Genomic DNA, 27,821 nt, shown 5'->3' with positions numbered 1-27,821 from the left:
ATTCTCTGGAGGCACCCTCTCTCACTCTCACACGGACAGAGATTACCAGACTCATCCGTCAGGATTTAGTTCAGCTAGACATTAGGAGGACATGGATACAGCCGACTAAGGAGCTGGGCACAAAGATGGCTTTCTACAGAGAGCATTTTCTTCAGCTCACAGCAGATGGTTTTGTGATCAGACCCAGTTACATGGATGTACACTTGTCTCATGCAGTACGATGTGCTATTGGTCAGATTCGCACATCCTCACACCAGCTTGAGATTGAGATTGGCCGATATAGAGGTATACCAGCTGAGGCCAGGATATGCCGAGTATGCCATGGGGAGCCAGAGACAGAGCTGCATTATATATGCCATTGTACTGCGTACTATGAGATACGTGGTCGTTTCCACTGTTTATTCAGAGAGGATTTTGGACCACTTTCCAGAGTCATGGGGTACCAGGACCAGAGGTGTTTGGGATTGTTCTTGCTTGAGCTGCGGAGACATAGAGATAGCCTGCTTCGGCGCACAAAGAGCCAGACTCAGAGGCACATTACAGACTTCTTTAGTCCAGCCATCACTGCGCCAGATGGACCACAGCAGCAGCAGGACATGGATACCGCCCACACCAGAGGTACACTGATTGATCGTGCGATTGAGCTTGGGTGGTCCAGACGCCCACGACTACGGAGGAGGGCATCCCAGCATAGACGGAGGTTGCAGCGGCGGATTCGGATTATTCTTGCGAGGCATGCGAGACACCCAGTCAGGGTGCTGACCACAGAGGATATTGAGGAGATCCGCCAGCGTCCGATGCGGCACATATTATGAGATGGAGGCACCTCCATAGTGTACCCCTCCGTCCCACATGATATTGTATCCCCTCACTATATTCCACTCACCTCCATAGCGTACCCCCCCCCTCACTATATTCACACCCTATAAGGGTTTCTGTTTACCTTCCATTTCCAGTTTCATTTTCTAGGTGCCAGTAGTATCATCTTTATTTTTCATTTTCTGGGTTTTTTTTATCCAGACATTGTATCAGATCCACCATGATGTAACTTTTGGTCTCATAGGTCATTATGGCCTTTTGAAGACGTTAATATAACATTTCATTTCATTTCCTCCCTGCGTGTGGGAAGCGCTACAGAGTAATCTCGAGGAATGGCTCCGAGTCTCCAAGAGAAGCTCGAGGCCCTCGAGACGGCAATGAAGGCACTAATCAAGGAGAACAAGAAGACATCCGATTCCAACCTCAATGAGGTGGAGAACAAACTACACTGGCTCATCATGGCCCTCGAAGCACGGGTCACGGACCTTGAACAAGAGAACACAGCACTCAAGGAGGAGGTGAGTGCATTGAAAGTGGAATTGGTAGCCATCAAGAACACTGAGAAGGAAGAAGGGGAGATCAATGACCACTCACGGCCATCAAAGAAGAGATCTCCAAGGAGATCACAAAGGACATGGAGGGAAAACTCGAAGCCAAGCAGTCAGGATGGGTTGAGGTGGTGAAGAAGAACATCCGTAAAGAAGTGAGGGAGGAGACTCAAAGGGAAGAACACCAAATCATTCACACCACCATTGAGGAGGAGAAGATGAGGCATGCCCGCCGCCTCAACATTCGAGTCACAGGGATAGCCGAGACACCGGACTCCACTCCCGAGAAAGATGGACAGCTTCTATGCATGAAGCTCGGCTACAAGGAAGAGGACCCTCTCCCCTTCACCAAAGCATGGAGAGCTGGGAAAGACTCAACACGCAAGCGAGCCCTCATCCTACAGTTTGCAGGAGAGACGGAGAGGGTCACCTTCATGAGGAAGAGGGTGATTCTACGAGGATTACATGGAGATCCCATCTATTTGGATGACGACCTTACAAGGATGCAGATAGAACACAGGAAAACAGGCATGCCAAGAGTCCTACAGGCCCGGAAAGAGGGCAAGAGAGCATTCTATCGCGATGGCCGTGTCATCATCGATGGCAAGGCCACCGATTAGCGCCAGGCGGCCTATGGGACGTCGGCTATGGAGGATCCAGATTCACAGATACACATAGCAGTTTGAAACTGCAATGGAGCACTTTGGACACATCTTGGGAGGATGGAGGAGGTCATGGAGGGACGGGACATCATACTGCTTACAAAGACGCACCAGAGCCCAGAGAGGGGGCTACCCAAAGTAGAGGGCTATCAGTGGGAGTTTACATACAGGGGGACCACACGACAAAGCACATCGAGAGGATTTGGAGGTGTAGCGGTACTCTTCAAGCGAGAGCTACAGGAGCACCTACAGGTGGTAGCACGTGACCAAGAGGCTAGATACATGTGGATTAGACTGCAGCAGGGTGTTATACATTGCTCTATGCTACTTCTCTCCTAGGGGATCGAGATATGCCATGACAGCAGAGGATGAGAGTAGAGGCGAGGAGGAGGACACAGGGACATTGGGAGAGTCACCATATGCAGCCCTTTCAGATGAGATCATACACTACTCCAACCTGGGGGAAGTCCTACTTATGGGGGACTTCAATGCACGGACACAGAGCCAACAGTGCGACATTTATGATTTCGAGCACCCCGAGGTGATGCACACACTAGAGGTGGAGGACACGGGAGCTTGCAGGGTGTCAGAGGACATGGGGCCGGATAACACCAAATATGGTCATCACTTACTTGAGCTCGGAGCGCGACACCATCTCGTTATTTATAACGGGATGAGACAGTGGCAGGATTCAGGAGCACTGACATGCTTTCCACGATCAGGGGGGAGTAGCACAGTGGACTACATCATGGGGTCCATGGAGACCACACAGGCAGTGACATCTTTCACCATCCCCCCCTGTCCTATTGGTGCGGATCACACGTACCTCTTACTGTCACTGGCGACCTCCACACCAGCACCCACACAGCCCACACAAGCATCGCATACAACTTTCTACTTCACCCATGACTTGGCAGACATATATGAGCATCATGTATATGACGGGCTATTCCACATGGATCCCCTGTCACCTCTAGACACACTCACCACCCAGTTGTCATCTCTACTACATGCGGCCACCACCCGCAGCTTCCCCCATCATACACACATTGCGCACACAGATAGATCTGGGAGCATGCCCCAGAATCGGTGGTATGATGATGAGTGCAGAGAGCTAGATAGACACCTGCGTGCCCAGAGAGCACTGGGGACCATTACACAGAGACAGGCGAGCCGACAGATGAGGATCCTCACACGCCGTAAGAGGCGTGCATATGAGGAGGCACAGTACTAGGATATATACCACCTACTCATGAGCAGAGATGCGGCCACTGCATGGCGGAGGATGAGAGAGCCTCGCCCTCGTACCCCAATTGAGGATCCACACACATGGCACAACAGCCGCCAGTACCACAGCCACAGGAATCCCGCCCTACCACCTCTACTTTCTTTACCGCCTCAATGGTAGAGAGAGCTATCCGCCGGTTACAGGTAGAGAGAGCTATCCGCCAGTTACAGCATGGGAGATCGGCTGACCACACAGGTATACAGAGTGAGCATCTTATTTATGCAACTGACACACTGGGACACTTTGTTGCTCACCTCTTTAATAGGGCACTAGTGGAGGGCCTATCAACTGAGTGGACTATGCACACCATCGTGCCTCTCCACAAAGCGGGAGACATGCTAGACCCCAACAACTACATGACTATCATGATTGGTCATACATTGGCCAAACTTTATGGCGCAGTGCCCGAGGCAAAGTTGAGCTCATATGCAGAGACGGAGGGACTGCGAGCACCAGGGCAGGCTGGATTCCGACGAGCTTTCTCCACTATTGACCATATATTCACTCTGAGATGTCTGATTGACCAGGCTAGTGTGCGGGAGAAGAGATTATACTGTTGCTTCGTGGATTTCTACAAAGCATTTGACACGGTGCCACAAGAGAGACTCTTCCAACGCCTACAGTCATTGGGGATCCCATCAGAGATGGTTTGGGGCATCTATGCTTTATATGAGCAGGTCTTCGGGCGCATACGGTGCCCCAGGGGGCTATCTGATGTTATTGCTAGCACCATAGGTGTGAAGCAAGCATGCCCACTCTCTCCTACACTATTTGGGCTATACATCAATGAGGTGGCTGACTTCATTGGTCACGGTGGTGGGGACGGGGTAGACATCTCAGGTACCACAGTCCACATTATGTTATATGCAGATGATATTATTCTGGTCTCTGAGTCGCAGACGGGACTACAGCACCATCTTCATGCACTCGATGACTTCTGCACACAGAGGGGGCTTACAGTGAACCTTGGGAAAACTAAGGCCATGATTTTCCACACCTCAAGGCCGGTTCGACGACAGGCCATCTTCACACTAGCAGGAGGACAGGTAGAGGTGGTAGACTCATATGTGTACCTGGGGATTACATTTACGACTCCCCCAGGAAGATTTACTATGGCACAGGCAGCCAGGGATAGACTCACACGAGGGTATGCAGCTATGGCCATGTTAGAGAGACAGTGTCACCAAGCACACTTCCAGGAGCCCCGCATGAAGGGGTGGTTGTTTGACACACTAGTCACCCCTGCTTTGATGTATGCTACAGCAATATGGGCACCTGGGCTCGCCACCTCCACATGGTCTCAGATAGAGAGGCCTCAGATTCTCACGCTCTCACGGATGATCCGCAGCAAACCCTCCGTCCCACATGACATTGTCCAGACGGAGTTTGCTACACCTCCTATGCTAGTAGAGGCCCTCTTCCAGACGATCTCCTTCATACAAAGGATCAGAGATATGCCATCAGATCGACTCTCACATAGAGCTTTTGAGGTGTCCAGGCAGCTCGCCAGAGAGTGGAGATAGGAGATCATGGTATTCACAGATGATACAGTGGCTCACTCAGCATGGTCTCCACATAGATCACCTGCCACCTTTCCAGTATGATATACATGCACCACACATCCAACTCTCTCACAGTGAGAGGAACAGAGTCCTTCGGCAGGATTTATGGCAACGATACACTCAAGAGACTTGGATTACACCTAGTCAGCCTCTACCGCCAAAGATGCTATACTACACAGATCAATTTATGCGTATCTCAGCGGATGGATTCATACAGAGACCTGGATACATGGATGTGTACATGCCTCACAGTGCCCGAGTGGTGATTGGCCAGCTCAAAGTGTCATCACACCAGCTTGAGATTGAGGCAGGTAGGGCAGCACGAATCCCCAGAGCAAAGAGGATATGCAGACTATGCCACGAGGAGGTTGAGAGTGAGTAACATTATGTATGCAGATGCAGAGCATATAGTGTCATTAGAGAGAGATACACCACCATCTTCAGTGGACATCCCTCACTCCGCCAGATCATGGAGTCCGCAGACCAGCACAGATTGGGCCAGTTCTTGCTAGAGACACAGCGCCACAGAGAGACACTGCTACAGACTCATACCACAGGGAGAGGTGGGCGACAGCTCCAACTCCAGCTCATTAATTTCTTCCAGAGATCTATCCCAGTGCCTATCCTGACATAGGAGGGGGTTACACTTCAGCGTGCTGCGGACCTCCAAGCCAGACGGAGACCGAGAGCACCAGGCTACCAGACTCCCAGACTACATCAGAGGGAGATCACAGAGATACGGGCTCGACATCAACACCATATCCAGGAGCGGCTAGCTCACTTACACTCACACCCGGAGATCATGCTCCGAGGTATTTTTGCCTCGCCATCGCCTATGTATCACATATTACACCCCCATTATGGTACTGACAGATCTGCATTGCATTCTTGTATACCCTGCGCATATAGGTTGCATACTGAGCCTCTAGCAGTAGTGCTCCATCCATCACACCCCCCACTAGCTCAGTACTTTCATAGTTTATTTCATGTTCATTTTGTCCTTTTTTTTCTGGACATCCAGAAGACATTGACAGTCTCATAGGTCGAGTTCGGCATCTAGTAGACGTTAATACAGCTTTCTTTCTTTCTTTCTTCTTCTCTCTCTCTCTCAGGGAATGCTAGAGGCTGCCCCAGTGATAGGGGAATCCAAGCAGAAATGGAAGCCCTTAAGGCTACAGTCAAGGACCATACAATGGAGGCAGGGGAACTGAATATTCAGGAGGGCCTAAGGAGGGACTTGGAGCAGTTGAAAGCTGCGAGTGATAAGCTACGGGAAGAACTGTAGACCACTAAGAAAGATTGGGTGGAGATGGTGAAGAAGCACAAACCCCCACAAAGCATCATACATGAGAGTCTCGAGGAGGAGAAACGCAGGGAGAATAAGGCCCTCCATGTGCAAGTGCGGGGGCTACAGGCAGGGGCTTCCCAGATGCTAGGAGTGGACGGGATCCCCCCCCCCTCCCCCCCTTGCAGATACATGGAGGGTAGGCAAGGATATGCCACGAGAGCGGTCCCTCATCATTAGATTCCCTAATGCCACCAGCACACATGCCTTCTTAGACAGGCGAGCTGCCCTCAAGGGCACACAGGTGTACATGGGAGATGATCTCACACCAACACAGGTGGCACACCGGCGTGAGGCGATGGTGACAATTCATGAGGCTCGTAGAGCAGGCAAGTGGGCTATCGATAGAGATGGTAGGGTCATTATCACTGAGCGCCGTCCCAAATAGGGACGTGGGGTCTATGAGACCAAACACCTGAGGTTAGCAGTATGGAACTGCAATGGCATGCTGTGGTCGAATCCAAGAGGCTTGAGCGAGATTCTCACATGCTGATCGTGAAATAGATCAAACTCCCCACAATCTTCATGTACATAGTGGGATCCTCCAACACATAACATGCATCCGCACTAAGCTTGCCATTTTGATCTAATGGCACCGATATTGACTTACAATCAGCCATCCCATACTTGGACAACATGTCCAATGCATACTGTCTCTGTGACAGCCAAATACCCTCAGGTGTGCGAATGACCTCAATTCCCAAAAAATAGCGCAAATCTCCTAAATCCTTCATCTCAAACTTCCTTTTGAGAAGACTTTTCACATGCCATGCTCGTGGAGCTTGCTTCAACCAATGTCATTTTCTATACAGAGACTCATCAGAGCCCTGAGAGGGGCTTACCATACATACCCGGGTATGAGCGGGAGCCAGCTTTCCAAGGCGAGACCCGCACATCAGGAGTATGTGGCTCTCGAGGAGGAGTTGTCCTTTTTAGATCTCATCTTCAACATATTCTCAGCATAGTCCGGAAGGACGAGGATGCAAGGTATCTTTCGGTGCGGCTACAATTAGCAATGACAGTCATCCACATTGTTGTGTTATTTTGCAGCACGCCACTCCCCTTACGCCACACAGCATGGCCAGTCACTCACCGTACTTACCATTATATGGGGATATCATGGAGTTCTCACAGCTAGGGGAAGTCCTCCTACTCGGGGATTTCAACGCCAGGACGGGAAGTCAACAAGTCCCACTACTTGATCTGGACAATCCTATCAAACTACAGGAGCTGGACATCACTGACACGGGGCTGCAGAGATCATCACAGGACCGTGAGGAGGTCACAGTGTATGGGAGATATTTCTTAGAGCTGAGAGTTGCACATAGTCTCGTTATCTATAACGGGATGTCCCGATGGCCCTCCTCCGACGGCCTCACCTCTTTCCCTCACTCAGGAGGTGCTAGCACTGTGGACTACCTTATGGGATCTCCGGATTTGGTACATGCCTACCTCTATTTCACTCTTATAAGCACATCACCTGTCCCTCCACCACCACCCCCTATCTCACATTACACCCAAGTCCTTTTTGATCACGAGCTTGACCTTGTTTACTCCAACCACATCTACCGCCAACTCCAAGATGTGGAACTACTGTCCCCCTATCCACCCTCACATCACAGCTCACCACCATACTCCACACATCCGCCACCACTTCTTTCGTCTGCACGCGGCAGTCTACCACCAAGCCACCTTGTGGTTCCATGCCCCAGAATTGTTGGTATGATGACGATTGTCGGGTCACACGCTCCCGTCTTAAGCATGAGGTACAGATGGGGCAAATCACGAAGCGCCAAGTGCAACGGATTTCAGGCCTCGAGGAAACTCCGAGAACATCGCCCCCCCCACACCTATCACCTACCCGGACACATGGCACTCTTATGCACACTCCCTCTATCATATCCCCATCAGCCACCCCTACCCCCACCACCTCCACTTTCTTCACAAAGGGCATGGTTCTCAAGGCCATTCATAGACTACGTAATGGGCAAGCCCAGGATCACGAGGGACTCACGGCCGAGTACATCTCACATGCCGATGATACCCTGGCACCCCTACTAGCCTACATGTTCAATAGAGCCCTTTGTGAAGGATTTCCACCCTCTTGGTCCACCAACACCATCACCCCCATCCTCAAAGCCGGAGATCCACTTGATCCTAATAATTAGAGGACGATCATGACTGGCCACACATTGGCCAAACTCTATGGATCAGTGCTAGAGACAAAGCTCAGTTCATTTGTACAGCGCCAGGGATACAGAGCTTCAGGACAGGCTGGCTTTCAGAGGAGCTACTCTACCCTTGACCACATCTTCACCCTTCATGCCATCATCAAGGAGGGTAGAACACGACATCAGAGGATTTACTGCTGCTTTGTGGATTTCCGCAAAGCTTTTGACACTGTACCCCGAGCCCGCCTCCTACACCGTCTACAAGAGATAGGAGTCCCATCTGACATGGTTTGGAGCATCATCACCCTCCATGAATCCGTCACCAGACGAGTGAGAGCCCCAAGAGGTACATCATAGGAGATTTCCAGCACTATTGGAGTGAAACAGGGCTGCCCTCTATCACCCACTCTTTTCGGCCTCTACATTGATGAGATCTCGAGCTTCATTGATAGATTAGGCAGGGCTGGTCCCACACTAGCAGGCATATTGATCCCCATACTACTTTATGCAGATGACATCATCCTCCTCTCAGACTCAACCGAGGGGCTTCATAGACAGTTGGATGCCTTACATAACTTCTGCACTCAGTAGGACCTCTCTACTAACCTTGGTAAAACCAAGGTAATGGTCTTCAATACTTCTCGCCACTTCATATCCACATATAGAGGGGATCCTGTGGAGATTGTCTCATCCTATGTCTACCTTGTTGAGCGCTCAATAATCTACGCAAAGCCAAGACCATCCTCCTTTTTCACAAAGAGGATTGGGGCTGCGAATGGAGACACACTAGAATGTATGAAACCAGACTGCAGCAATTCTTGGCCTTGACGGTCCAACTCCATCTCCATGGCCTTGCTCACGCACTATGGAAACTTACTAATTTGTATTTATGTCAATAGTTGATACAAGAGGAATAACTTCACCCGAGTCAGGTTGTAACTTGGTTGAACAAAATGCTAATCAATACACTTAAATACACTAAGATTTGATGGACACTTGTTCAAATACAAGAAGTAAATTGCTGAATTGACAAGAGACACACAATGAGCCGGAACGGCCGACCCCTCCCTCAAATAAAGTATATTGATCTTGGCAGAATCAAGTACATAGTGTCATGGGCATTTCTGACCAGATTTCCATACCAATGCATATGAATACAGTATTGCAAACAAGTGGTTGTCGATGTAGACTTGCAACCCACACTACCCTCTCAAGTGTCCATGTTCCCTACCATCTGCTCTCTATTATTCCACCAACACATGGTAGCAACAATCTGCAAGAAAGCACGTAGGACAAGAGAACACTACACAGGGTATGTGATCTTGTAATCCGGTTCCTCCTTCTTGCTACTTGCTCTCATATTTAAGCATAAAAGCTTACCAATAGCAAGTAGAGTCGATGACAGCGGAAGTCTTCGCGATGGAAGTCCTTGGAGTGTTGAGATCTTTGATTTGTCGCCTTTCTTCGCGACAAAAGTATTCAAGAGGATGAAGGGAACCTTGGGAAAGCTTCCCCTATAGTTCAACTTGAGAAAAGAAGGCTGAAATTAGGGTTTTCAGCAAAAAGACCAGAAATTACAGCAAAAATGAGAGCTGTTTTGCTGAATTTCAGTCATTGGGAGTGAGTAGGAGAGTGATTAGCACTTGGAAACACTATTGGAAGCTTGGAAAACACCCTAGCAAGTTGGGTATGGCTATAGAGAGCTTGGAATTGGAGAGAAATGGTGGAAAACAGAGTTTTCAGCCTCCAAAAATCTTCATGAAGAGAAAACACGAATTTTCTCTTAATAAGTAAGTGAATTGGGGTCCAATCAGGTGAAGGGACATGGGGAGATGTCCATTTATGAGTAAAAGGGGAGGATAAGGTCCTGAACATTGAGTCTTGTCCGCCTCGGGACTTCAGTGAGTGTGAACTTGGAAGCGGTCATAATTTATAAGTGACTTTTGGGCGCCCAAACTTATATGAAGTGGGAACGCACTCACTTATAAATATTGGCTAAGTCCTAAGGGCTATTTGAGCCTAGATTGGGTACTACTTACCACCTGTTCACATGCCACACAACCATGCCAGCAGACAGTTTCACACGCACGGTTCACGGGCGGGCGTCCCCTTACCCGGAACTACACATTGGTCAAGCAAGCATGAAAACAGCATGCAATTTCAATTGCAAGCAAGCACATAAAGATGCTATGCAAGGCAGCATTGGTATGGACAATCTCTGTTCATGAGACTCTACCAAAATAGACGTGCTCCAGACAAGTACACGAGGTACCAGACCCAATGGAACACCAATCCACCAAGAATTTCCGGGCATGTACACGCAAGCACAAGTCCCAACGGAAAGCCAAGTCTACAGTATCACATGAGTGGCATCAATCCCCGGCATAAACAACTGCCATGGACACCAGTCCAATGTACATACATGATAAGAAAGCACGGGTGGACCAATTGGGTGGCCAAATGGTGACACAGGTAGTACAAAATTGTGATCCTTTAACAATATACGATCATTATTGTGTACAAAAAGAAATAACATGGGATTTATGGTTAATTTGCAGAGTTTCACTCTTTGAGTGGAACCAAGACATCCCCAAACTTATATCAGCCCTATCTATGCTCATGATGTGGAAGTCAAGACTTTCTCGATATCCTCTATCTGAAGCTCCAGATTCGGAACTATTTGGTCCCAATCTATGAGTCGGAGTCCCTCACAAAATTGACCCTATGCTAGTGCACTTGGTTTTGTTTGTAGATGTAGCTTCTCCACCAACCGAGATTTCACAAAATTGTGAGAACTTCCATTGAGTCTTCTAGGAAACTTGCACAGGAGGGACATAGTAGGTCTTGGTACTCAGAGATCGTCACTTGGTTTGACATGCATGGTCCTCGGATGGGGACTGCCCCTCCCCTTTTGAGCGAAAAGTCTAGACTCCCCACTCTTGGGTCTCTCCTGCCAAGTATCAACGGCATCATCTGCTTGGACTTGACTCAGTTTGCCGGACATGGGTATCACCGCTAGAGCTTCCCATGAGGCTTCAGTTCTACATAGAGCACTTCTTGAGGCTTTCATTGAGGCACCAAAGTATCTTCACAAGACACGTGTGACGTGTGGGAAATTGGCCGTAGTAAAACAACCTTAGGCTTAACTAAACTTCACTTAATTATACTTAAGAGATAGACAATGGTGTCAATGCAATGCAATGCAACTATATTAAATGAATGGTTACAATGAAGATCTATGAATGGATCTATGCCTGTCCTAGATGAATATCTATCTCGGGAAGAGATATGATGAATGCTGATGCTGGTGAATGTTCCCTTCTCCAATGCTAAGGTCCACCCTTGAGATGCTGGCTTTCCTCTATGTAGGAGGCAGGAGATGATGACTGAATTGCTGAATGCTGAATTCTAACTGTATGTGCAATATGCTGCTGATTCTTCTTGCTCCATAGGCTGTAAATGCTGAGAGGACTGGAGATATGACTGAATGAAGGATGCGCTTCTATATATATATGGGATACTGGCAATATGCTGCTGTTGGCCTGATCCTCCACGACACATAATTGCTAGAAAAGCCCTTTAGATGCTGTCAGCTGGTTCCACAGGTTCCGCCCTGATATACTGAATGCTCTAAATGCCTTTAATGCTTTACGTACTGCTGTGGGTGCTGTAGAAGACCCAAACACTGCTGTGCATGCTGTGATAAATGGACTAATGCTTAAATGTCCTGCTTAATGCTTGTGGATGCTAAGAATGCCATGTCCCTTGTACACCGACTGGGTCTGCACGTGACAACATGTCACATGCAATCAGAATTGCCATCACTCCATTAAGGGTGTCCTTCCACCGCCTCAAGATTGAGTCTAGGAACAGTTTTTTCTTTTCCATGGTTCATTATCATCATGGATACTTTGTACTACATTCGGCCACATAGACTCTTGAAATCTTTTGTAGACGTTTATATAACTTTCTTTCTCATACATGGATTGATTCATTGTACATGTAGGACTCATGTAGTTCGTGGGTCCTGTTTCTTTGGGTACATAGTTTTTCCTCTCATGTTTTGTTGGCATACAGTTACTCACAGATCACATGTACTACTTCTGGTCTCATAGACCCTTTGGATTTTTCAAAGACGTGAATAAAATCTCTCTTTTTTCCTTTCTACTTGATGGTGCCGACATAGAGATCTACTCATGAGAGAGGCTTAGAGCTCGGTATCCAGAAACTTCAAAGTTGTCTATTCCCAGTTCCTTTATGTGACACAAGAGGGAGACAACGGGCGAGGACTCAAGAGGACTCTACTAAACGGACTCGGCAATAAGCACAAGCAATACCAGAGCCACAGCATTCCAATTGCAGCACACCAGATGTCCAAGGCCCACAGGGCCAAACAGCCCTCCATAAGGCTGCTCCAGATCCAAGAGATTCTCCTTAACAACAAAATGAAAAAGAGCACATCTGCTTTAGGTGATCACACTCCTTATTGTCATAGCATTTCCCTAAGACACACTCAGAACATCCATATTTCATCCAATAACAATGATGATAAAAAGAGAGAGAGATCATTTGATTGCAAGACTAACCTATGCTCTTTCACTGGTGTTTGGGATTGGTTCTTTTGCTGCCTTTGAGGAGACGTCAAAGGAGCATAGTAGTTCCCCCCTTTATTGAAGGCAGGCTGCTATACCCACAGGAGATATTAATTCAAATTAATGAATAAGATAAGCAATATTGAGTATAAACATAAATAAATCTTTGAAAGTGAGGCATGATTAAGCATGCGTTCAGCTGGTTTATCCCACTCTTCAATGCCTGTCTTGGCCCCAGCGCTTGTGTGTGTGTGTGTGTGTGTGTGGGGGGGGGGGGGGGGAGGGGGGGGAGCGGCTAGTTCACTAGTGTAAAATGGTTTTTCCAAAAAAGTAGTACAACAAAAATATAGTAGTCATATCAGCTAACCTGTTGCTGCCCCTGATTTTTAACACCAAACCCAAAAGGATTGCTTGGCTGCTGCCGTTGCTGCTGTGAGGTATCGTGAAGGAACTTACACCTTGAACCAAATCGACAGCTGCAGAAAAGGCAATAATCCATATTATGATAGCTATACAAAAACCACAAAAACTGTGAGCATCTAAGTACAATGTGGCAAATCAGAATACATGTTGACCTCTTTGTAATCTACTGGAAGTTCTGCTTTTATTGTTACCAGTTCAGATGCTCTTTACCAACAACTCTACCACAGGCAACCTTTGCAAGTCCTTTAAATGCTCACCACATTCAAACCCATGTCACATGTGAATGCATGATAGGATGCAGATAAGGAACATATAGAAAGTACATGAAACCATTTCCTCGTGTCTAAGAAGTACATGAAGCTATTCCACTAAGTTGATAAAGCTGAGCAAGTGGAGCACAAACTAGGTCTCCAAATATTCTATTTGTATGGCACCTATGTTGGAGAGAAATTGTGTTCAAGAGTCAGGAACCTGACTTATTGACACCACACCACACAGATCCATGGCAGAAGAAGACAGCAATAGCGAACACTGAATATGCAACAGTTTGGCTGCTCAATCGCAAAGGAACATGGGGGCATATGTCATGACATGACAAGCCGCATACACGCAGGGAACCAATTAACCGGTAAAAGATAGGGCGTGAACTCGATGTTCATATCTGGGGCACCCAAAGGTTCATTGGTGTAAAGGTTGGGAGCCTGGAGGTTTATTCAACTCATGCCTTGCTAGGGTTTCTTCGATTTTTGTCAACAGCTTGCTTTCTTGGGAGTAATGATGCATGTCTGAGAGGAGTGCTTTCTTGATATGGTGTGAAGAGAAAGAGAGGGGGGGAGCGGGGTATTTATTTTAAAAAAAACATAACCAAACCTTAGTATAAAGGATTGGAGACAACACCACCTGATCATCTATGCTCTAGAAGGTGCCTTTGCCATGGGAAAATGTACCCTATTGTTGTATGCAAACTCAACAAAGGTAGGTACTTTTCCCGCACTCCATTAATCTGTCAAAAGATGACACGCTGAAGAAAAATTCAATCTTGTCCCCATATTCTGAAAAGAGCCCTCCAAAAGAAACTAGTGGTGTGAGCGTCTCAATCATCAACATTGAACTTTGGCATCCCATAATGCTTAAACGTCTACGCAATGAAGCTTCACACCATATGCTCTATCTTGATGGTCTTGCAAATCGAAATAAAATGGCATTCTAAATTTATCATGGTACTCATTGCCATAAGACATCTTCGGCAAGTCAATGATAAAATACCAATCCTTTCTCGTGCTGCCTTTTTTCTAATGCAAGCCTCCAATTCTCATCCTCGTCGATACGATTTGTGATTAATCTCTCTTAATTACAACCTAATTGCTGATTAATTACAACCTAATTGCTGATTATTAGTGGAAGGGTGTCATTGAAAGGTCAACCCATTACAAGGGTTATTGTAAAAGGACATGTCTCATTCAAGAGACATAATTGTTCGTCAAAAGGTATAACTCTTTGATCAAGAGCCACACCCTTGCATTCAGCATTCAAGATGTGGCTCTTCAATTGTACCCCTTTAGGCCTTATTTACACATGGCCCTTGTCTCAATGCAACAATACACACTTTCCGCTCTATTTGTCTTAATTCTTAGTATTAAGTTTCTAATCATGTCTTATAGTATATCATTAGACTAAGAAGTTCTTATAGTTGTATCAAAGCAAACAAGCTCCTGCATGTAGTATGCCAACAGCCAAAACCCTAATCCTAAAATCAAAAAAAAACCCTAACCCTAAAAATCAATCAACCCTAACCCTAGAATTAGGTTTAGCAAGGTTTGTAAGGAAGAAAGGGAGAGAGTGCTCTGGTCAAATTTGCCCCCTTTGCCCAATTTTGCCAGATTTGTTACTTCTTCAAATGATGGGAAGCTTTAGGTTTACCAGGCAGCATGGGTTGTTTCCAAGGCTTTGATCGGCTCTATCACCACTTGTTATAGACATGGCAAAGGTGGTTCCAAACGTAGTGAACGATACGTTTGGAAAACGTACTGAAAAGATTCCAAACGTAATGAACATTGCCCCCGATGTATATGCATACAAAATTTATAGTTTACTTATAAAATTTTGAAATATGAAGTTTGAAGATTCATCAATGAACATTAAAGCACATACTAATACTATACAACCTTTAATTTCAATTTTACACAACTTACAAGTCACAAGTGACAATGGCAAATGCAAATATCAAATAAAATAATTAAACAATGAACATAGATGAAAGTGAGATGGATCATGGATAAATCATAAATTCGAAATCATAAGACTGTAGACATATGTCATACATGATACTACAGAGAATATACCACTGTGAACCATACACAACCACAACATCCAATGTGGCTAGTACACATATATCATCGCATGTACTCTGTGGCACCATGGCATACCCAACAAAACATCACAACATCCATCAAGTGGCATGATGAAAAACTCCTCGCTGTCCACATAACCCTGCAAATGAAGCCTGAGCTTCCCAATAATAGGAGTGACGGGTTGTGCCGGACAAGCCATGTTAGCCTCATATAAAGGTCCCATCTCCTCTGCACGGATCCCCAATCGGCTAGCCAAATCCGGTGAAATAAAGTTGGCTCTAGCACCTGTGTCAAAGAAAATCAAGGCATTTTGATCTCTCACTTTGCCCCATGCCCTGCACAACTCAAACTCTTCACCACCTGGCTGTTCCCCAACAAGATCAGGAACTAACCCTGCAGAAGGTTTTGGTTTCTTTGACTTGGGCTCCCCTTTAGTGTCAGAATCCTTTTGCGACTTACGCTTGGGACAATTAAAAGACATATGTCTCTCCTCTGTACAGTAAAAACATTTCCGAGCATCCATCAAAGCCTGTCTCTCCTTTTTTTCTCAATTCTGATTCCTAGAGGCTAGGCCCCTCAAACTAAGAGACTGAGCCTGACAAACAAAGCAAAGTCAAGACCAGTCACCAAAAAAAAAAAATAGTAACTATAAACTATAATAGCAGCTAGCTACTCATCTAAACTAGATGATGACTCTAAAGAAACATCTCCATCCGTCAACATGTTGCCATCCGAGTCGTAGTCAGGCTCTCTGACCACCGGTACTGTAGGAATGGTGTCACTCGTATCTATGGACCTCTCATCTAAGGGACCATCATCATTATCATCATGTGCAAGAGACTCGCGCGGCTGAGCTATCTGAGCACAGCCTCGCCCTTGACCTCACCCATCACGACGGCCCCGACCACCTGGACTGCTAGTAGAAGCTCCATGAGCATCAACATCTACAATACTCATAGCTCGTGATCGAGCACGTGTAACCCTGCGATCTATGCTCTCAAGCTCTCTATGGAGCTCTCGGTATATCTCCTCCTGCTCGTCTCGCAACCGGTGCTCCTGAAGTTGAGCCTCTGCATCACTAGTATGAGTGAGGAGTCTATCGAAGATAAAGGGATCCATGTGCCACATGTGACATGGCACATAACACATATCAAGAGTCATTACTTAATGCTCAATGCTCATGAGCATTCATTAGGACTCAAGAGTCAATGCTCATGAGGTTACACATAATGAAGTTTAATAATAAACATTTCGAGTTGGCACGTAATTTACCTCCTCCACACCAGTGGCTGTCTTGAGTGTGCGCAAAAGACGGAGGTTGGATTGACAAAACACCAATCTCTCTAACTGTTGAGTATTCAAGCGATTACGGATCTTGGTGTGCACAAGAGAGTATGCCCTCCAATTCCATTCACATGCACCAGCAGAGCAACTCTACACATGCCACATAGCACTGGCAAATGTCAAAAGACAAGATTACACATTGGCTACATTGTACAAACTAAGAACTTCAAAGTTACAAACCTGAGATAGCAATCTAAAGGCCACTTTCTGGATAGTTTTGGCCTGGTTTCCATGGATGTCCCACCACATAAGTGGTTGCCCTTGAACTGCTGAGGGACTCAACTTGCCAAAGGCAACTCCCACCCAATTGCGGTAGACGACCAACTCCTCATCGAATGTCACCATGCCATCATAGCTAAGTACTTGAGACACGTAAGCATCCATGCCATCATAGCTAAGTACTTGAGACACGTAAGCATCCATCCTTGAGCAAATTGAGTTGCATGTCTGTTTGGAGCTTAACCTTGTTGAACATTAGATGGAGTAATGTTGCAATCCCATGAATGGGACGACGTATGAAAGTCCATCGTGAGTCAACAATGGCCATTACCTCGCCACGTCTGACATTCCAAAATAGATATCCAATAGTAAGTAGATCATATAACCAATTACAGCACGTACCATAAACCATATTACATAATAGATATTGGTGCTTGGGTATACCTGGTAGGAGTGATAGTCGACGAGGTGACTAATGACACCATCTCTCTCATCCGATGAAAATGATGATAGAAGAGCCCCAATGTAGAGTCCTCCATGTTGCTGAATCGGATGAAGACTTACATGGGTTTGAGGAGCTTTGCTAAGCCCTCAATATCAAACCAAAAGAACTCATCCAACACTTTGCGTTGGATGTATCGAGTGGGCTCGCTGGTCGAATCACACATCTCCCTCCATGCTGGTGATACCACTGAGGCTCGAAGTGCATCCTGTACCTCATGTAGCCTGCTAAGCACAAGATACATATAGGCAAATCGGGTCTTGGATGGCCGCACCATGTTCAAGTGTGAGTGGGATCGGAAGACAGATATTGCCTTGTGTTTCTTCCTAAAGTAGGTAGTGATGTGTATGGCCTTATCTACAATCGGCTTCACCCATTGAAGCTTCCCTATGTCCTCCATCATGAGGTCCAAGCAGTGTGCAGCACATGGAGTCCACACAATGGATGGAAACTCTGCCTCAATCATCTCTCCCATTCTCTTGCAGTTTGGACGCATTGTTCGTAATGACCTGCACCACATTTTCTGGGCCAATATCGGTAATAGCCTGCTTGATGTGCTCGAAGATGAATGCTGCAGTGATCCTCTCCCCTGCCTTGCCTGCATCCACTGCACGCAAGAAATATGTACCCATGCAACTAGAAACAAGGATGTTGATGATATGTCTTCTCCGCACATCACTCCATCCATCTGAAATGATACTACAAACATGCTTCTTCCAAGGATCTGTTATTGGCTCTAGTGTATTCTCTATGCGCTATTTCTCATCCTCTAGCATGGTTGTCCGCATCTTCTGGTAGTCTAATCCATACCCATTCTCACATGGACCTACATCGGAGACGGCTTTAATCATTCTCTTCTACTGATCCGTGCGAAGGACATTGAAAGAGATATTGCACTCAATGAGAGTGCGCTCTATCTCTATCTCTGCCTTCCGCTGCCTCTGCTTCACCCACGAGGATTGATTCAATGTACCACGTAGAGTGGCCTGATGGTGTCGTCCTGCACTACCACATGCAATATCCTAGACTGTCCATCTAACATCATCTACTCTAGCTCTCTTTCGGCTCAGACCTGCACCTAAACCTGTGGATGGCTCTTCCACGAGGATTGATTCAATGTACCACGTAGAGTGGCCTGATGGTGTCGTCCTGCACTACCACATGCAATATCCTCCACATGAGACTGTCCATCTAACATCATCTACTCTAGCTCTCTTTCGCCTCGGACCTGCACCTAAACCTGTGGATGGCTCTTCCACTGAGCCTGACTGTGACATCTGTCCACCCACATATGGACATGCTGACCCTCCAACAGCTTATGGGTCCATATGCACACATGTATCTAGCTGCTCATCCTCAATGATGACTCTACCAGCCCTACCAAGCTGTGATCCGAGGAAGATCCGTATGTTTTCCCGCCGAATCTCTTCAACCACCTCCTATGGTGCATTTGCACATGGTCCAATGCTGCCCCCCATACCTTGGCCAACATGATAAATAACCCAAGTGGATGTGCTAGTAAATATTCCTCCACAATATTTGCACTTCCACACGCGCATGTTAGAGCGACCCAACACTTGGGGTATTGGGTGTGCCTTGAATGATGGTGTGCTTTGCCCATACGGAACTTGGTGCACGCGGCATCTATAGCATATGCACAAAAAGCAATCAAGAAAATGGAGAAATGTCAAGACGACTCAAGAGTTACAATATATATTTCAAGCACAAAACGATTCAACTTGTATGTAGGGGAGGTATGGCAGGGAGAGCCTTGTGGGAGAGAGTCTGAGAGAGAGAGAGAGAGAGAGAGAGAGAGAGACTTGCACGTGTGCGGGAGAGAGAGAAAGAAAGAAAGAAAGAAAGAAAGCTATATTAACGTCTATTAGAGGCCGAACTCGACCTATGAGACAAATCAATGTACAACTGTCAATGTCTTCTGGATGTGCAAAAAAAAAAAGACAAAATGAACATGAAATAAACTATGAAAGTACTGAGCTAGTGGGGGGGTGTGATGGATGGAGCACTACTGCTAGAGGCTCAGTATGCAACCTATATGCGCAGGGTATACAAGAATGCAATGCAGATCTGTCTAGCTCCAACCAGTACCATAATGGGGGTGTAATATCTGATACATAGGCGATGGCGAGGCAAAAATACCTCAAAGCATGATCTCCGGGTGTGAGTGTAAGTGAGCTAGCCGCTCCTAGATATGGTGCTGATGTCAAGAGATAGACTTGCGGAGGGGGGGGGGAGGGAAGAGAGAGAAAAAAAGAGAGAGAGAGAGAGAGAGAGTTTTAACATCCATTAAAGGCAAAAATATTGCTTATGGTACTGTTAACAAAGCTAAACCATCATAGGCCTTTCAAGACGAGAGAGAGAGAGAGAGAGAGAGAGAGAGAGAGAGAGAGAGAGAGTCTTAACATCCATTAAAGGCAAAAATATTGCTTATGGTATTGTTAACAAAGCTAAACCATCATAGGCCTTTCAAGACGAAAGAGAGAGACGAGAGAGAGAGAAGAATGAGAGAGAGAAAGAAAGCTGTATTAACGTCTACTAGATGCCGAACTCGACCTATGAGACAAATCAATGTACAACTGTCAATGTCCTCCGGATGTCCATAAAAAAAAGGACTAAACTATGAAAGTGCTGAGCTAGTGGGGGGTGTGATGGATGTAGCACTACTGCTAGAGGCTCAGTATGCAACCTATATGCGTAGGGTATACAAGAATGCACTGCAGATCTGTCTAGCTCCAACCAGTACCATAATAGGTGTAATATGTGATACATAGGCGATGGCGAGGCAAAAATACCTCGGAGCATGATATCCGGGTGTGAGTGTAAGTGAGCTAGCTGCTCCTGGATATGGTGCTTATGTCGAGCCCGTATCTCTGTGATCTCCCTCTAATGTAGTCTGGGAGTCTAGTAGCCTGGTGCTCTCGGTCTCCGTCTGGCTCGGAGGTCCGCAGCGCGCTGAAGTGTAACCCCCTCATGTGTCATGGTAGGCACTCGGATAGATCTCTGGAAGAAATCAGTGAGCTGGAGTTGTCGCCCACCTCTCCCTGTGGTATGAGTCTGTAGCAGTCTCTCTCTGTGGCGCTGTGTCTCTAGCAAGAACTGGCCAAATCTGCACTAATCTACGGACTCCATGATCTCGCGGAGTGAGGGATGTCCACTGAAGATGGTGGTGTATCTCTTTCTAATGACACTATATGCTCTGCATCTACATACATAATGCTCCTCACTCTCAACCTCCTCGTGGCATAGTCTGCATATCCTCTTTGCTTTGGGGATCCGTGCTGCCCTACCTGCCTCAATCTCAAGCTGGTGTGATGACACATTGAGCTGGCCAATCGCCACTCGGGCACTGTGAGGCATGTACACATATCCATATATCCGGGTCGCTGAATGAATCCATCCGCTGAGACACACATAAACTGATCTCTGTAGTATAGCATCTTCGGCGGTAGTGGCTAACTAGGTGTAATCCAAGTCTCTTGAGTGTATCACTGCCATAAATCCTGTCGAAGGACTCTGTTTCTCTCACAGTGAGAGAGCTGGATGTGTGGTGCATGTATATCATACTCGAAAGGTGGCAGGTGATCTATGTAGAGACCATGCTCAGTGAGCCACTATATCATCTGTGAATACCATGATCTCCTATCTCCACTCTCTGTGAGCTGCCTGGACGTCTCAAAAGCTCTATGTGACAGTCGATCTAATGGCATATCTCTGATCCTCTATATGAAGCAGATCATCTGGAAGAGGGCCTCTACTAGCATAGGAGGTGCAGCAAACTCCACTCGGACAATGTCATGTGGGACGGAGGGTTTGCTACGGATCATCCGTGAGAGCATGAGAATCTGAGGCCTCTCTATCTGAAACCATGTGGAGGTGGCGAGCCCAGGTGCCCATACTGCTGCTGACTAGTGTGTCAAACAACCACCTCTTCGTGCGGGGCTCCTGGTAGCATGGCGAGAGCTGCATACCCTCGTGTGAGTCTATCCCTAACTGCCTGTGCCATAGTAAATCTTCCTGGCGGAGAGAGAGAGAGAGAGAAATGGGAGGGGGGAGAGAGAGAGAGAGAGAGAGAGAGAGAGAGACGAGACTTGCGGGAGGGGAGAGAGAGAAAGAAAGAAAGAAAGAAAGATATATTAACGTCTGCAAAAGGCCAAAATTGGCCTATGAGACAAACAAGTAGTACAATGATGTTCCTCCAGTCATCAAGAGGAAAATGTGGAGTGAGAATAAAATGTCCAAGTATGACAACACGACCATAGGGGACTCAATGGTGGTGTACAAACGAGAGAGAGAGAGAGAGAGAGAGAGAGAGAGAGAGAGAGAGACTTTCGGAAGGGGAGGGGGGGGAGAGAGAGAGAGAGAGAGACTTGATCATGTAGAGGTTGAAAGGTTGAGAGAGAGGACATCGCACGTTGCCCTAGCTGCTCCCTCTACATCACCGTCGTCTACAGCATGGAGGACTTCCAAGGCACTCCCATCATCGTCGCCTGATACATCGCAGAGAGTTTTGTGGCCCGGAATTAACCAGGTATTACTGTAAGTACAGCAGATACACTAGGGTTTCTAGCAAGTACTGCAGGTCCAGTAGGGTTTCCAGCAAGTGCTGCAGTACAGTAGGGGTTCTTGGAGGCACAATAGTTTCCGCAAGTACTGCAGGTACAGAAGAGTTTCCAGCTGGGTACTGTAGGTACAGTAGGGTTTCTAGCAGGTGACTTGCAGGTCCAGTAGGGTTTCAGCAGGTGGTGCAGGTACAGGAGTTTTTCCAGCCAGTACTGCAGGTACAGTAGGGTTTCAGCAGTTACTGCAGGTACAGAAGAGTTTCCAGCCAGCACTGCAGCAGGTGCTGAATTTGGGTTTGAGAGAACGGGTTTTCTTTGCTTTTGTACATGGATTTGGATGACCCGGCTGCTGCTGTTGGTGGCATGGCTGCCAATAGCCTTAACATGGATCTTATTGAGGAGATGATCGAGAAGGATGTGGGTTATGCTTCAGATGCCTCGGAGCAACAAAAACGTCAAAGGCTTGATGTTGATGCAAGCTACACTCCGGTGAATGTTGGAGAGAATGCAGAGGAAAGTTCTCAGGTACCTTCTCCGGAGTTTGCACGTTTGCTGCAGATCACTGGTAAGCTTCTGCAAGAAGATGTTAAGGCAAATAGCGTACAAATGGCTGCAGTAGATAATGGTGGTGTGGCTGATGTATGCATGGAGACTCCTTTGTTGCTTCAACAGCTAGCAGATTTTCATGATCGTGCTGCTATCTTCTTCTTTACTGGGCGTATTCCGTTGTTGCCTCGTCTTAGAGCATGGTTGGGCCGTTTGGTGTCGCCTGAGGCACTTGAGGAGATTTACGATGGTCCGAGAGGCTTTTATGAAATACTTTTTTGCACTTCGGAAGCCCGTAGGGCAGTCTTGGAGCAGGTGCCACTCTTTTTGGATGGACAATTGCTTCATGTGGTTCCGTGGAAGCCTATGGCAGAGTACCAAGATACATGTGGATGGTTCCTCAGACATTTCAGCCACTATGGGTTGACATCATGCATGCAGTTGAGCCTTTTACTCCATTGCCTCGGCCATCTGCAGATCAGCCTTGGCTTGATTGGGCACTATGTAAATCTGGTGACTTGATATCACTTTCAGCTAACCAGGTCTATCATAAGCTTGTATCAGAGAAAGATTGGGTTTCAGCCAAGGCCAATAAGGTGTGGGGATTGCACAAGTCTAAATCATGGTGGCAGAAAACTCTTATGCGTGGTTGGCAGTCTAAACTCCCTTACCAAGGTAAGGTTTTCATTTGGAGGATGTTGGTGGGAGGGTTACCTACACGGGATCAGCTCAGTCATCGTAAAATTACATTGGCCTCTTGCTTCTTCTGCACGACATGTACTGAAACAGTTATGCATCTGTTCATGAGTTGTCCAATGGCCCGTCAGATTTGGTCTTTTGTCTCTCACGTTTGGGAGGCAGCAGAGAGGTCTACTGTTTCGGCTCATCAGTGGATATTTGGGATTTGTCCTCAAGTCATTACTTCGGACAATCACCTTGTGATATTCCATTTCCTTAGATGGACAGGACTTTGGCATATTTGGACTACACGGAATGGGTTCATCTTTGATTCTTTGTCTGGAATACATGGGCACATTCTACGTATCCGCGGTTTGCTGCTTTGGCAATTTTCTTCTCTTCTCTCAGCCCAGCTACTGGATGCAGATGTTATTTCGTTATGGTCTACGGCGGCTCGGTTGGCTCATCTTTGATGCTTTTATCTGGGATGCTTATTTGGCTAGGAGGCTTTCTTATTAGTGTACAGGTTTGCATGGTCATGATCCTTTAGAGTATCTTTTGTGGGGGTTTTTTTGGGGCCATAGGTTTTGTGTGAGCCATGTCGCTGATGTACATTTTTACATATAATATAAAACACCATTTCACGAAAAAAAAAAAGAGAGAGAGAGACTTGCGGGAGGGAGGGAAGGAGAGAGAGAGAGTTGAGCATGTGTGGGAAGGAGGGAGGGAGGGAGAGAGAGAGAGAGAGAGAGAGAGTTGAGCGTGTGCGGGAGGGGGGGGAGAGAGAGAGAGAGAGAGTTGAGCCTATGTGGGAGAGAGAGAGAGAGAGAGAAAGAAAGAAAGATATATTTAACGTCTGCAAAAGGCCAAAATTGGCCTACGAGACAAACAAGTAGTACAATGATGTTCCTCCAGTCATCAAGAGGAAAATGTGGAGTGAGAATAAAATGTACAAGTATGACAACACGACCATAGGGGACTCAATAGTGGTGTACAAACGAGAGGGTGTGGATGGAGTACTAGGGCTACTAATGCATCTCTATATGCTGAAGGGGTGATACAAGTATGATATGTTATCTACTCCTAACTCCATCCAGTCCCATAGTCTAGGTACAATATGTCATACATCCGATCTGAGGATGCCGTAAATGTCTGGAACATGCGTCCTGTATCAGAGCGAAAATGTGCCAGCTGCTCCTGGACCTCCTGTTGGTGTCGAGACCGGATGGCCGCGATCTCTCTGTGGTGTAGCCGTGGTGTCTGGTAGCCGGCTAGTCTGGGTCGTCGCCTAGCTCGAATCTCCTCCGCTCGCTGAGATGTCACTCCCAATGTGTGTGGCTAGGCTACTGGTGCCAATCTCTGGAAGAAGTCAGTCAACTCGGACTGTCTTCCTCCGCTATGATGTGCAGGTGTCTGAAGTAAGATCTCCCTATGTCTCTGTAGTGCTAGTAGTAGTCTACCTAGCTGTCTCTGGTCCGATCTCTCCCAGATCTGTCTAAGTGATGTGGTCCCTCTAAAAACCTCAGGATAGCATGCCCTGATCTCCTGCAAAGCACCACACTGGCAAACAAAATGCTCCTCTGTCTCTACCCCCGTCTGGCATAATCTGCAAATGCGCTCTGCTCGAGGGATGCGTGCATATCTCCCCTCTAGGCTCAATCATCACCCATAAGGAGTTGCCACCCTTCACAGTGAAAGGCCACGACTTTTTGACATTATGGGGAATGTTACTAAGGCTCTTACCTTAGCCTTATTTTAATGAGGCTTTCCTTATTATCAAGCCATGCAAGGATGCCCACATAAAAACATGCAACGAAGCCAGCTCAGGGAAAGAACCCCAAAAAAAAAAAAAACATCTCAACGTCGTTTGGGGCCACTGCCTGCAGCCGACCAACCTGTTCTTCTGCCACGATAGTGGATGGAACATGGTTGTGTTGCAATAGCTCGTGGAGATGCTGTTGCGCCCTAGTGAGAACCATTGCGGGAAGGGTGAGTCGAAGCCATCGTGGAATAAGGGTGGGGCGAGGCCATCAAAGGAGCAACAACAATAGACCACCCGGTATATCGTGGGGTATTAGCAAGACCGGTGGTTAGGTTGGTTGAGAAGAATAGTTAGGGTTCAAAGCACACACTGTAAAAGCTGTAGGTGGCACCTCTGGATAAAGATCGATCTCGTGGAGAGGATACGGCAAACTGAAAGGAGAGGCCCACATATGGGTACCCCTGCAGAGCAGGAAAGTGTAATGAAGTAGATACTCCTCGGCAGTACGTTGAATTGGTGAGGCTGGGGTGTAGGTGTGGCTACCTGGACTCGAGAAGTTCGGGGTGATTAGGTACAGGTGAAGGCACTAGAGTAATTGCTAGAGAAGATTCTCGAAGGAGGAGCATTTTGGAGCTAAGTGAGCTCATAAACTTCCTCGGCCATAAGCCACCTTAGCAAGGGAGTCATTGAAAAATGGTGAGGTGTGTCCTAAAGACGAACAAGTTCTCTCCCCATGGCAGCACGATTCCACGACAAAGCACTTTTTATCAATTCCCAAAAAAGTGAATTTTTCAAGATATCACTAGAGTACCTTGGGCGCATAATTTCAACTGATGACATTTCCGTTCATCCTAAGAAGATTCAAGTTATTCACGATTGGCTGACACCGCAAAACATTCATGATGTCAAATCATTCTTGGGTCTCGCCAATTTTCATCATACAAAGGTTTATAAGTTTTCGAAGATTGTAGAACCTTTGACATGGGTTTTAGAGTCAGCACCTGCTTTCTAGTGGACACATGATGCTTCTCACGCCTTTGATAAGCTAAAGGTTGCTTTAACAACAATCCCAATAATATGCAAAAGGCAAGGGCATTTCATTCCAATTTGCAAGACCATCAAGGTAGAGCATATGGCGTAAAGCAACAACCTACATAGGCATCTCCATCAAGACTAGTATGATTCACAAACTACACAAGACATCAAAACTTTATCTAAACCATATCATTCACAATCCAGATGATACATCGACCACCATAGTATCTCCTACATGTGACAATCGAATGAGAAGCAATGTCCTGTAGTGTCCTTACTTGAACACGAGATGGAGAAGATAAATTAAAAGAATGGAAAATCTCAAGAATTGGAAGAACCGGAAGCTGAAAAAGATGTAACCCTAATCTACTATATATTCCAAAACATGAATATATACCATGGTTCTTGGTGTTGGGATTCCGAGTCTCATGTGTATGTGTCCCCTCGTATGTGTGTCCCTGTTTGTGTTTCAGCATGTGTGTATGAACAGCCCCTAAAAGGGTTATTGTTTTAGTAGCATGTGAAAACACACTCTTATGAGCGGATAAGATAAATGTGCCATGTGGTTTACACAGGCCTGCCAAGCAGCAGCTAAGGTGGATCAAAGATGTCTATGGTTTGTGGAGAGAGAGAGAGAGAGAGAGAGAGAGAGTTGCATGACTCAATGACATAATTAGATTGATAGAAGTGATGTTCACTCACCAAGTACAATGCTTTTGCAAGCTTGCAGCCTTATTTTTTGACCCATACAAAAGTCACAATTTAAGAAGTGTATGCCCTAAACCTACAATGCTTTTGCAAGATTGATAGAAGTGATGTTCACTCACCAAGTACAATGCTTTTGCAAGCTTGCAGCCTTATTTTTTGAACCATACAAAAGTCACAATTTAAGAAGTGTATGCCCTAAACCTACAATTGGTATCAGAGCCTCGTCTACAACCCACTTTCGCTGCCCCTGCTTTGAGCGCTGCTTGCATTGGCCCGTCTCAGCCCGCCGGTGCTAGCCCGTCTCCGCCTACACACTGCTACCTGAAGCACAGCCACGTGAGCTACCAACTGGCAGCCGCTGTGCCAACTACGCTGCCACTGACATCAACTCACCTCCACTATGCTACCCTCCGCAACCGCCACCCTAGCTGCCCTCTTCCTGTCCGCCGCCATAATTATTGGCCATGCACCGACTTGTTGTGCGCACCTCCACTGTGCTGCCCTCTACAGCCACCACCGCCCCAGTTGCTGCATGTTCACCGACTCATCTGCAGCCACGTCCATCCTCAGCTGCTGTGTGTGCCCGCTTCTGCCCCTGTAACAATCGCCCTACACCATCAGGCACCTCCTTAGGAGCAGTTGCTACACATTAGCTACCGCCACTCCAGTAGCAAAGCTCGCCACCAGTA

General features: G+C 46.8%; 1 protein-coding gene across 15 annotated transcripts in view; it reads right to left on the bottom strand.

The window, feature by feature from the left end:
• LOC147633684 (Zinc finger C-x8-C-x5-C-x3-H type family protein) overlaps positions 1–27,821 on the bottom strand; it is a 113,245-nt gene that overhangs the window by 75,551 nt on the left and 9,873 nt on the right. For 9 of the 15 annotated variants that reach the window (XM_086804673.1, XM_086804676.1, XM_086804667.1 and 6 more), the window contains exons 2-3: positions 13,355–13,463; positions 12,982–13,079 (exon numbers count right to left, since the gene is read on the bottom strand). In XM_086804673.1, the coding sequence (XP_086660799.1) occupies positions 12,982–13,079; positions 13,355–13,463 (207 nt within the window). Of the gene's footprint in view, positions 1–12,732; positions 12,836–12,981; positions 13,080–13,354; positions 13,464–27,821 lie in introns of those variants that run through there. The other 6 variants (XM_086804674.1, XM_086804675.1, XM_086804677.1 and 3 more) reach the window with 2 other exon arrangements.

The sequence above is a fragment of the Cibotium barometz genome, chromosome 11 (assembly GCF_041138505.1).
Source record: "Cibotium barometz isolate CiBa-2024 chromosome 11, ASM4113850v1, whole genome shotgun sequence".
Lineage (NCBI taxonomy): Eukaryota > Viridiplantae > Streptophyta > Polypodiopsida > Cyatheales > Cibotiaceae > Cibotium > Cibotium barometz.
This window is presented reverse-complemented; position numbering and strand designations above follow the sequence as displayed.